Genomic DNA, 13,068 nt, shown 5'->3' with positions numbered 1-13,068 from the left:
CACACACACACACACACACACACACACACACACACACACCCAGTCTCGTGTCTGAGCCGTTGAATTCCAACTCCACTTTGTCTCTATAGCAACATTGCTTGTTTGATTGACTTGAGGGAATAACTACACTGTTTATATTAATTCGGCCATATTCCAGTCCTCTTTTCATGGTTAAATGCGGTTGTTTGCGCTTTCTGTTTTGCGCAAATGCCACCATCCATTCCACGGTTTCTGGTTAGGGTAGGTTTTAATAGTCAGTGGGTACAACATCTCCAATGCACTTCCTTATAAACTCACTCACCGAGTCAGCGTATAGATCGATGTTATTCTCTGAGGCTGCTCTGAACTTTTCCCAGTCTGCATGGTCAAAACAATCTTGAAGCGTGGATTCCGATTGGTCAGACCAGCGTTGAGTTGTTCTAGTCACGGGTACATCCGGTTTGAGTTATTGCGTATAAGACGGTAGGCGCAAGATGGAGTCTTGGTCGGATTTGCCGAAGGGAGGGCCTTGTATGCATCGTGGAAGTTAGAGTAGCAGTGATCGAGTGTATTGCCCGTGTGAGTGCTGCAATCAATATGCTGATAGAATTTAGGTAGCCTTGTTCATATTTGCCTTCTTAAAATCCCCAGCAACAATAGATGCAGCCTCAGGATATATGGTTTCCAGTTTGCATAGAGTCCAGTGAAGTTCCTTGAGGGCCGTCGTGGTGTCTGCTTGAGGGGGAATAAACACAGCTGTGACGATAACTGACGAAAATTCTCTTGGGAGATAATATTGTAAGGAATTCTTGTTCAGGTGAGCAGAAGGATTTGAGTTCCTTTATGTTGTGATTACACCATGAGTCGTTAATCATGAATTATACACCGCCACCCTTCCTATTCTCAGAGAGGTGTTTATATCTGTCGACGCGACGCATGAAGAAGTCCGGTAGCTGAACCGACTCCGACAACGTATCCTGAGAGAGCCATGTTTCCTTGAAACAGAGAATGTTACAATCTTTGATGTCTCTCTGGAAGGCAACACATGCTCTAATTTCATCTACCTTGTTGTCAAGAGACTGGACATTGGTGAGTAGTATACTCTGAAACGGTGGGCAGTGTGTACGCCAACAGAGTCTGACCAGGAGGCCACTCCGTTGCCTCTTCTGCGGCGACGTTGTTTTGGGTCAGCTTCTGGGATTAGATCTACGGTCCTGGGTGGTGGTCCGAACAAAGGATCCGTTCTGGAAAGTTGTATTCCTGGTCGTAATGTTGGTAAGTTGACGTTGCTCTGATATCCAATAGTACATCCCGGCTGTATGTAATAACACTTATGATTTTCTGGGCTAACAATGTAGGAAATAATACATAAACACACAAAATACTGCATAGTTTCCTAAGGACTCAAAGCGAGGCGACCATCTTGCTAATGATCAAGGTATATTGTGTAGCTGTCTAATAAAATGTTTCTACAAGCACCGAATGCTGACCAGGCACCAAGCAAGCGCCACCACCACTACCAAACCTTGAACCAGCTGCTAGAAAATGCAGCATACAAGTAGAAAGGACACAAATTCATTCTGACCTGGAAAGAGGAGTTCCATGAGTTCGACATGACACGAAGGGAGATGTCATGTACTGCTCGAATTATCAGCATTTCCCCGGTTTTGCAGACACGTACAGCGCATTCGGAAAGTATTCAGACCCCTTGACTTTTTCCACAGTTTCGTTACAGCCTTATTCTAAAATGAATTCATTTTTCCCCCTCATCAATCTGCACACAATACACCATAACGATGAAGCAAAAACATTTTTTAGAAATGTGTGTATATATATATATATATATATATATATATATATATATAACTGAAATATGACATTAACATAACTATTCAGACCCATTACTCAGTATTTTGTTCAAGCACATTTGGAAGTGATTACAGCCTCTCGTCTTCTTGGGTATGATGGTAAAAGCTTGACACACCGGTATTTGGGGACTTTCTCCCATTCTTCTCTGCAGAATCTCAAGATCTGTCAGGTTGGATGGGGAGCGTCGCTGCACAGCTATTGTCACGTCTCTCCAGCGTTGTTCGATCGGCTTCAATTCTGGGCTCTGGCTGGGCCACTCAAGGACATTCAGAGACTTGTCCCGAAGTAACTCCTGCATTGTCTTGGCTGTGTGCTTGGGGTTGTTGTCCTGTTGGAAGGTTGAACCTTACCCCAGTCTGGAGGTCCTGAGAGTTCTGGAGCAGGTTTTCGTCAAGGATCTCTCTGTACTTTGCTCCATTCATCTTTCCCTTGATCCTGACTAGTCACCCTGTTGCTGAAAAACATCCCCACAGCATGATGCTGCCACCACCATGCTTCACCGTGGGGATGGTGGCAGTTTTTTTTTGGTACTCTTCCCAGATCTCTGCCACGACACAATCCTGTCCCGGAGCTCTACGGACAATCCCTTCGACCTCATGGCTTGGATTTTGTTCTGACATGCACTGTCAACAGTGGAATGTTATATACAGTCATGGCCAAACGTGTTGAGAATGACACATTAATTTCCACAAAGTTTGTTGCATCAGTGTCTTTAGATATTTTTGTCAGATGTTACTATGCAATACTGAAGTATAATTACAAGCATTTCATAAGTGTCAAAGGCTTTTATTGACAATTACATGAAGTTGATGCAAAGAGTCAATATTTGCAGTGTTGACCCTTCTTTTTCAAGACCTCTGCAATCTGCCCTGGCATGCTGTCAATTAACTTCTGGGCCACGTCCTGACTGATGGCAGCCCATTCTTGCATAATCAATGCTTGGAGTTTGTCAGAATTTGTGGATTTTTGTTAGTCCACCCACCTCTTGAAGATTGACCACAAGTTCTCAATGGGATTAAGGTCTGGGGAGTTTCCTGGCCATGGACCCCCCCCAAAAAAACAAAAAAATAATAATCAATGTTTTGTTCCCTTAGCCACTTAGTTATCACTTTTGCCTTATGGCAAGGTGCTCCATCATGCTGGAAAAGGCATTGTTCGTCACCAAACTGATCCTGGATGGTTGGGAGAAGTTGCTCTCGGAGGATGTGTTGGTACCATTCTTTATTCATGGCTGTGTTCTTAGGCAAAATTGTGAGTGAGCCCACTCCCTTGGCTGAGAGGCAACCCCACACATGAATGGTCTTAGGATGCTTTACTGTTGGCATGACACAGGACTGATGGTAGCGCTCACCTTGTCTTCTCCGGACTAGATTTTTTTTCCAGATGCCCCAAACAATCGGAAAGGGGATTCATCAGAGAAAATGACTTTACCCCAGCCCTCAGCAGTCCAATCCCTGTACCTTTTGCAGAATATCAGTCTGTCCCTGATGTTTTTCCTGGAGAGAAGTTGCTTCTTTGCTGCCCTTCTTGACACCAGGCCATCCTCCAAAAGTCTTCACCTCACTCTGGGTGCAGATGCATTCACACCTGCCTGCTGCCATTCCTGAGCAAGCACTGTACTGGTGGTGTCCCGATCCCGCAGCTGAATCAAGTTTAGGAGACAGTCCTGGCGCTTGCTGGACTTTCTTGGGCACCCTGAAGCCTTCTTCACAACAATTTAACCGCTCTCCTTGAAGTTCTTGATGATCCGATAAATGGTTGATTTAGGTGAAATCTTACTGGCAGCAATATCCTTGCCTGTGAAGCCTTTTATGTGCAAAGCAATGATGACGGCACGTGTTTCCTTGCAGGTAACCATGGTTGACAGAGGAAGAACAATGATTCCAAGCACAACCCTCCTTTTGAAGCTTCCAGTCTGTTATTCGAACTCAATCAGCACGACAAAGTGATCTCCAGCTTTGTCCTCGTCAACACTCACACCTGTGTTAACGAGAGAATCCCTGACATGATGTCAGCTGGTCCTTTTGTGGCAGGACTGAAATGCAGAGGAAATGTTTTTCTGGGATTCAGTTCATTTGCATGGCAAAGAGGGACTTTGCAATTAATTGCAATTCATCTGATCACTCTTCATAACATTCTGGAGTATATGCAAATTGCCATCATACAAACTGAGGCAGCAGACTGTGTCATTCAAAACTTTTGCCCACGACTGTAGACAGGTGTGCCTTTCCAAATCATGTCAAATCAATTGAATTTACCACAGGTGGACTCCAATCAAGTTGTAGAAACATCAAGGATGAGCAATGGAAACAGGATGCACCCGAGCTCAATTTCAAGTCATAGCAAAGGGTCTGAATACTTACCTTTTTTTTAATGTATGTTATTTTTAATAAATTTACTAACATTTTTAAAAGAGTTGTTTGTTTTCGCTTTGTCATTATGGGCTAGGGTGTGTAAATTGATGAGGGAAAACAATTTAATCAATTTTAGAATAAGGCTGTAACGTAACAAAACGTAGAAAAGTCAAGGAGTCTGAATACTTTCCGTATGCACCAAGTTAATCAAAATAGTTTAAACTGTTCTAGCAAATGCTGATTTTAGCAACCCGTTACCAACTGACAGGTTCAGGTTGGCTAGCGCTAAGTTATCTAGCTAGCTAAAGTTAGCATAGAAGGCAGGCTAACATTACTTGCCACTCCATTGATCAGCTAATGCTAGCTATGTAGGGACAGTTCGGGATTTTGGCAATTACACCCTTTATCTACTTCCAGTCAGATTGAACTCGTGGATAACAATTTTATGTCTGCGAGCAGTTTGAAGGTAGTTGATACCTAGTGTTATCACAATTGCTAACTAGCGTTATTGTGCTAACACTAGTTAGTATTGGCTCGCAAAACTACTAGAGTAACCAAATGTGACAAATAGTGGTAGGCCTACATATTTTTTAGCAGCTCTGTAAAATTGCAATGGTTTAGCGCCCTCTATGGGCTAAACTTGGGCTTGATTTATTTTTTTTATTTTTTTTATTTTTTTTTAAATGGGGTCCCCTGAGGCCAGTTAGTCAGAGGCCTTCAGCCAGTATGGTCAGGAGGAGTTGAGGAGTCTGGTTGCCTTTTACAAGAAGCTCTTGGCTATGGCAGGGATTACACCAGATGAAGTCATGTCAGAGTACTCCCAGTACAAGAGCTTTGCCCAGGGCCAATCAGCTGTCCCAATGAAAATACATTTTCCTCAATGTCCTGCAGTCAGGTGTGTACGAGGATAATGTTGCCAATTTTATAAATGTGAGCTGTATATTTTGTTCAAGGTACACGGCACAATTGAACGAAACAAATTTGTTCAAGGCACATTAAACATAATTGAATGAAGCATAAAGGATTTGTTCATAATATGAAACAATTAAGCATAAACAAACATTGGTTTGCTTTACTTTTATTTCAGAGGAAAGGAGCACAAGATTCAGGTGTCTGACTCCACTGATGGAGATCAACTTGGAGGACTGATCACACACACGTGTCTCTCTGTGTCTGCATGCGAAGATGATAAACAGGAAAATGATCATCATTTAAAACAGTAAGTAGGTATAAACCATGTTTAACTTTCTTAGTAAGTCCTATAAGTACTGTACATGCATAAAATCATACATATATTTTATCAAATGTAAAATGGTGGGTATTTGTGTGTTATTCACCATCATGTAGACTTGAAATTCATTGTGTGAGTCATTGTGTTCTGTGACATTTGATCTGAGTTTTAGAGATGCATCTCTATCTCGGAGTGTCAGTATTGTGAAGTAAAACAGACGTCAAACAGCTTTAATTAGCAGGTCATAGGTTAATATTCTATTCAGTATTATACAATAATTAAGCAATTCTGCCCCATGAGGGAAAATATCACTGATGTACTTCATTGTATGCAGATTCAGTTTGTTATAGTTTCCATATTGTTGAAGTCAGGGGTTGTCCACTGTTATTAAAATTACAATAATGATCAAATGGCATCTGTAAATAGTAATTTTTTTTACTACAACAATAGTTTCAAACAAGTATTTTTACCCATTGGACTAGTAAAAAAGAATGTCAAGTGGCTAAAAAAGTTAATGCCAAGCCCTGATCATAGTACCCAACATCTGATTCGTACCAAACTTTTTTCTAAGAATGAGTTAGCTTAATTTCCCAGAGAGGAACACGGGAAATTAAGCCAACTCATTCTTAGAAAAAGGTTTGATACGAATCAGATGTTGGTTACTATTATCAGGGCTTGACGACAGACGGGACAGACAGACACGTCTATCTAGAACCACAACAGACAGTGGATCAAACTTCAAAGCATTCAATGTTTTTGGTGAGCAGAGCCAGGCAGTCGAGTCAGCAGACCGAGACTCAGATGCTGAAGAGCCAGCAGAGCAGGTTGAATACCAAGATCCCTATTCCATCCTGGAAAATGACAGTGGCCTATAATATAAACTCCCTCAGCATCAACAGTGTGCATGTCACCTGCTGAACCTCATTGCAACAGATTGTGCGTTGGCAGAAACAAATATTGATAGCTACAAAAAGTTGTTCAGGTTGTCTTTTGCCAAATGCCAAGCCATGTGGAATAAAATGGGGCGGTCAACCTTAGCTGCTGAAGTTGTAGAGAATGAGTGCAAACTGCAGTTCATCCGTCCAAATCAAACACTTTGGAACTCAACTTACCTGGCTGCGGAGAGGATCACACGTATCATACAAGAGAAGGGGGAGGATTCCATAAGAAATTAGTGTGAAGAATTAAAAGTGAAAATGTGAGTAGCAATTATTTGAATCAATGTTATGTTTTCCTATTACAGTAATATTTATTGTCCATGAAATTTTAGAATTCTAAGAGGTACTACATTTACCTTAAGTTAATCTTTCAGGCTGAGCCCGGCAGAAATGTCCTTCTTGAATGAGTACTGCAAAGTGATGAAGCCTTTGGTCTCAGCTTTGAACATTCTACAGTCTGAGATCAACACGCATATGTGGTGGCTGCTGCCAGTGATCTTCTTACTAAAAACAAAACTTCAGAGGCTGGAAGCATCTTGCCAAATGTGCCTACCACTTATCAGAGCCATTCAGAACGGTCTCCAAAAGCACTTTGGAGAAATGATGGAGGAGCCACAGCTTATTGCTGCTGCAATCCTTCTGCCAAAGTTCAAGACGTCTTGGACTGACAAAGCTGATGTCATCACAGCCGGTATGATTTCTTTACTCCAAAAGGTTTTAACCCCATTGTCCATATGATGATATCTTTTAGTCTGAGTCTTTTCTTTAAATTGTTATGTTTTCTTTTTTTTTCCATTATTTAAGTTGCATTACAGGTGCTGGACAATAACCTTTGCATATAACTATGTTTGGGCACAGCCAGACATGGACTCACCTCATTATAGAATTTGTTAGGTCTGAATGTATTTTGAACAACTCAAATCAATCTCAGTATCTGAGAATAACAAGTGCGGAAGTCTGTGTTAGAGCTATTGCAATGCCAATAATATGATTGTGTTGCCAGCCACATACAACAGAGTTTGCTGAAACACTGAATGTGAATGTTGTGTTGTTTCCAATGTACAGGTTTGGCGTACCTGAAGAATCATCTTGACACAATCACACAGGACGAGACTGCTCATCTAAGGCAGCATTCATCTGATGAAGAGGATTTCTTCATCACTGACAACCAAACAGTCAGAAGGTACAAGGGAGCTGGATGGGTATCTTGCTAGTCCATCGGACAAAATGGATTTACTTCATTTGTTTCCGTACATAAAGAAGTTGCCGCCTGTGAGCGTCTTTTTAGCTGTGCTGGACTACTCTTCACTGCAAAGCGAGCTAGGATAGACTCAATTAACTTAAATCAGCAAATTCAGAGACAAGTGAAGTGAGTTAAGTGTTCAATAGGCAGTTCGACAAAAAAATATGCCTTTTGAACATTTGTATATGTGAAGTTGAAGATTTAATATTAAAATCAGCTGTGCTGAATCTTATCTTGTTGGTTATTTTCTGGTGTTTTATGGAACATTTAGCCTGTCAAGCATTACATGTAAACAATATTACATATACAGTAGTATATAGAAACGTTTTTGTAAAAGTTATTGTAAAAGGAGAATAAAAATAACCATCAAAATTGAAATCGCAAATTATTTTAGAACTTGGTAACTTTTACTTTGAGTACTTTCTAAAATGTGCTACATTTTACTTTTAGTTTAGTAATTTTTTTTTTTTTTACACCAGTACTTTTACTTGATTACAATTGAATTAAAGTAACAGTACTACTGCCCGAGTAGGATTTTACAGTACTCATTCTACCCCTGTCCATTTGTGTGATTACTGGAAACATTTGAATGATTATCATTTGTATGAACTACTGTACTGATGCCCAGATGTGACTGATATCAACACTAGCTACACTGTTACTGTAAATCGGTTACACGTTTCATCATCACAATCAAGTTGGCACGTTGTCAACATAGTTGCAACTTCACTGATGATAGAGCACACTCACTGACTGACATTACTGAGATCACATGTAATGCAAAAAATACGTTTAAGTAAACGTTCAGCCATGGCAGCCTTACCTCATCGCCCCATAACAATACATCCTTCTGTCGTTCTTTCACCTTGTTATAGATGTTGAGAAACTGAACGATTCCATGCTTCCTGACATGGTCTGCATACTTTTTGGTTTCTTCCCAGTTGAGCGGTGACCCTTGTGACAGCAAGCCCATAGCACAAGCGTTCGGCACCAACAGCGGGACTAGCTTGTACTATTTTGTTTAGCTACCGTTAGCTATTAATACTGCTCGTTAGCTAACGTTATTTAGCCAAGTTCGGCGATGTAGCTAGCAGTTACTTTCAACAAAACAAAACTCGATCCAAATTAACACTGATTTAGTTATTTAAATTGTAACGCTGATACTTATTAGCTAGCTAGACAAAAAGGGGGAGGCCTTCACATATCTCTTGCTATCTAAAAAGCTAATACAATGAATGTCCCACGCGCGGAATAGAAATGCCAAGGTTGTTACCCCATGCAATACCTATTTAATTAAGAATAGCAATTACACTTAAATATATTTCCCCGTGATTGAATCACTTCCTTATAACGTTAGTGAGAAACGGTCAACTCAATCCGCAAGCCAAGCATCCACTGTTTGAGTGTGCAAAATGTCCTAGTTCACAGATTTAACGTTGACTAACACACGTGATCGTGTGGCGCGCGTCATGTTATGACTCAGCAATCTTTCCCTCCTCCCTCAAAACCTTCAATGAACATTATTCTTAATTTGGCATGCCAACACCAGTCTACTAAGTGTGTGTACAAAAAAATTATATATTTTTTAAGATTATTATTATTATACGTGTATGTGTATTTTTTTCATTGTATTGTAAAATAATTAATAAATAATCTTACAAAAAAACAATATATTTTTGTACACACACTTTAGTAGACTGGTTTTGGTAGGTCTACTATAAAATAATGTTAATTTAAGGTTTTGAGGGAGGAGGGTAAGATTGCTAAGTCATAACATGACACACCCCCACACAGTCACTTGTTCAGTCAACATCACCACCCCAGATGCAGCTGCTCACACCCATCTCCAGCACCCACATCACTCTGCCACATGGTCTCAAACTGGACCATTTTGTTTCTCTCCTTCACCCACACACTTTCAACATTTAGATAAAAAGCATTTTACCTTTCCATTGTGTTAACAATGGAGGGTTGGCTGATTTCCAGTTTTTAAGTCTGTGTTGATGAGAAAAGTATCTTCCAACCCATTGGGTATCTCACTGCACCTTCTTATGCCATATATTTAAATATGCATACAGACAGATTAAAAATACATTTACATTGTATTCATTTATACTGGATTAAGCGCACATTTTCGTTAACTGTAATATAGGGTTTTAACTGTAATTTACGGTTTCTGTGACATTAGTTCTCCATGTGGACCAATTTATGAGTGAATTCTGAACAACTATGAAAGGATTGTTCCATAGAGTTGTGTTTTTAGGGAGTGATATTGGTTCTTGGACAATACGTTTCATTTTCTTCTATATTGTTATAGTGTTCTTAACTGTGATGTTGTTAATGTTCTTAGCTTTATCCTTTGAAAATAGACATGTGAAAAGATTCTGGGGATGACCATGCGTATCTTCAATATGTGTAAGGATCTATGTGTAGCTGGTGCAGAGGAGTCAGGCGCAGGACAGCAGAGATGAGTAAATAAAAGTAACTTTAAGTGCCGGAAGACATGTGTAAACAGGGCCTCCGCAGTCTGTAGGGCCGTAGGGACACCGGGCAAAGGGAGGAGATGGCAGGACTTAGAAATCCGATCCACAACGACCAGGATCGTGGTGTTGCCCTGTGAGGGAGGAAGATCCGTCAGGAAGTCCACCGACAGGTGCGACCACGGCCGTTGTGGAACGGGTAGGGGTTGTAACTTCCCTCTGGGCAGGTGCCTGGGAGCCTTGCACTGGGCGCACACCGAGCAGGATGAAACATAAACCCTCACGTCCTTGGCCAAGGTGGACCACCAGTACTTCCCACTAAGGCAACGCACCGTCTGACCGATGCCAGGGTGACCAGAGGAGGCGAACGTGTGGGCCCAATAGATCATCCGGGCGTGGACAGCAGACGGAACGTACAGGCACCCAGCTGGACACTGGGGGGGTGGGCTCTGTGCGTAACGCCCGCTCGATGTCCGCGTCCAGCTCCCACACCACCGGTGCCACCAGGCAAGAGGCTGGAAGTATGGGAGTATGATCCATGGACCGCTCCTCTGTGTCATACATCTGGGACAGTGCGTCTGCCTTAGCGTTCTGGGAACCTGGTCTGTAGGATAGAGTGAAAACAAAACATGTAAAAAACAAGGCCCACCTTGCCTGGCGAGGGTTCAGTCTCCTCGCCGCCCGGATATACTCCAGATTGCGGTGGTCAGTCCAGATGAGAAGGGTGTTTAGTCCCCTCAAGCCAATGTCTCCACGCCTTCAGAGCCTTGACAACAGCCAACAGCTCCCAGTCCCCCACATCATAGTTTCGCTCTGCCGGGCTGAGCATCTTCGAAAAGAAAGCACAGGAGCGGAGCTTTGGTGGTGTGCCCGAGCGCTGAGAGAGCACGGCTCCTATCCCAGCCTCGGACGCGTCCACCTCCACTATGAACGCCAAAGAGGGATCCGGATGAGCCAGCACGGGAGCTGAGGTAAACAGAGCCTTCAGGTGACCAAAAGCCCTGTCCGCCTCAGCCGACCACTGCAGCCGCACCGGTCCCCCCTTCAGCAGTGAGGTAATGGGAGCTGCTACCTGACCAAAACCCCGGATAAACCTCCGGTAGTAGTTGGCAAACCCTAGAAACCGCTGCACTTCCTTTACCGTGGTGGGAGTCGGCCAATTACGCACGGCTGAAATGCGGTCACTCTCCATCTCCACCCCTGAAGTTTAAATGCGGTACCCTAGGAAGGAGACAGACTGTTGGAAGAACAGACATTTCTCAGCCTTGACGTACAGGTCATGCTCCAACAGTCGACCAAGCACCCTGCGCACCAGGGACACATGCTTGGCGCGTGTAGCGGAGTATATCAGAATGTCGTCGATATACACCACTACACCCTGCCCGCACAATCCCCCCATCGATGAGGTGGGAATTTAGTCGCCCTCTTCTTACAGAAGGCGAGAGCCAAATCGGCATATTCTGAGGGGATGCGCACGGTGGAGACCTGGTCTGGACTTTTCACCGTAGTCGCACCAATGGAAACCCCCACACACCTCCCTGAGCACTCTCGTGACCACCCCTTGAGAGCCCTCTGTTGCCACGAAATAGTGGGGTTATGACAGGCCAACCAGGGTAGGCCCAGCACCACGGGAAATGCAGGAGAATCAATAAGGAAGAGACTGATTCTCTCCTTGTGACCCTCCTGCGTAACCATGTCAAGTGGAGCGGTGCCCTTCCTAATCAGCCCTGACCCAAATGGTTGACTATCTAGGGCGTGCACAGGGAAGAGCATATCCACAGGAACAAGGGTAATCCCTAAACTATGAGCAAATGAATGGTCAATAAAATTCCCAGCTGCGCCTGAATCTACTAGCGCCTAATGCTGGGAATGCGGGGAAAACTCAGGAAATGAAATAAACACATACATGTGAGCAACAGGGGGCTCTGGGTGAGGTTGGTGCCGACTCACCTGGGGTGACACGATAGTGCCCTGCCTGCTGCCTCGACTCCCTGAGGAACCCCCCCAGCAACGACCAGTAGTGTGCCCTCTGCGGCCTGCTGCCTCGACTCCCTGAGGAACCCCCCCAGCAACGACCAGTAGTGTGCCCTCTGCGGCCACAGATGGTGCAGGGAATGGCCCCTCCTCCGGTCGCCCTAAGTGCAGCACCTCCCAGCTCCATGGGCGTCGGAGCGGAGGTGCTGGAGGATGGAACTGACAGGTCCCGATCCGGACGTCCACGGGCAGTCAGCAGGTTGTTCAGCCAGATGGACATGTCCACCAGCTGGTCCAATGTGAGGGTGGTGTCTCGGCAGGCCAACTCCCGACGGACGTCCTCGCCCAGACTGCACCTGTAGTGATCGATCAGGGCCCTGGCGTTCCATCCCGCGCTGGCGGCCAGGGTTTGGAAGTCCAAGGCGAAATCCTGCGTGCTCCTCGTCCCCTGCCTCAGGTGGAACAGACGTTCACCCGCCGCTCGACCCTCAGGCGGGTGGTCGAACACTGCCCGAAAGCAGCAGGTGAACTCTGCGTAATGGTCCAACGCCGCATCTCCCTCACTTCATACGGCGTTGGCCCACTCCAGGGCTTTGCCTGAGAGGCAGGAGACAAGGGCGGACACACTCTCACGCCCCGGAGGAGCCGGGTGGACGGTCGCCAGGTAGAGCTCCAGCTGTAGTAGAAACCCCTGGCATCCGGCAGCCATCCCATCATGCTCCCTCGGGAGCGCGAGTCGAATCCCGCTGGGACCAGGTGGAAGAGGGGTGGACAGTGGGACCTGTTGTAGTGGGGCTGGTGGAGGCACTGGAAAACCTCCTCCTCTTTCCCAACAATCCATCGTCTGCAGCACGCGATCCATGGCTGTGCCCAGATGTTGTAACATGGTCGCGTGCTGCTGAACGCACTCCTCCACTGCAACTGGGAGGGTGTCTGGTCCTGCTGACTCCATTCGGGGTGAGTGATTCTGTAAGGATCTATGTGTAGCTGGTGCAGAGGA

At 44.4% G+C, this 13,068-nt stretch overlaps 1 protein-coding gene across 2 annotated transcripts in view; it reads right to left on the bottom strand.

Annotated features, from left to right (window-relative positions):
• LOC106612605 (glutamate--cysteine ligase catalytic subunit) overlaps positions 1-9,060 on the bottom strand; it is a 35,455-nt gene extending 26,395 nt beyond the window's left edge. Inside the window, exon 1 of one of the 2 annotated variants that reach the window (XM_014213943.3) lies at positions 8,438-9,060. In XM_014213943.3, the coding sequence (XP_014069418.1) occupies positions 8,438-8,587 (150 nt within the window). In that variant the 5' untranslated portion in view covers positions 8,588-9,060. The remainder of the gene's footprint in view (positions 1-8,437) is intronic. The other variant, XM_014213933.3, reaches the window with a different exon arrangement.
• Between the last annotated feature and the right edge of the window lie 4,008 nt (positions 9,061-13,068).

Source organism: Salmo salar, chromosome 01 (genome assembly GCF_965601325.2).
Source record: "Salmo salar chromosome 01, fSalSal1, whole genome shotgun sequence".
In the NCBI taxonomy this organism is placed as follows: domain Eukaryota; kingdom Metazoa; phylum Chordata; class Actinopteri; order Salmoniformes; family Salmonidae; genus Salmo; species Salmo salar.
This window is presented reverse-complemented; position numbering and strand designations above follow the sequence as displayed.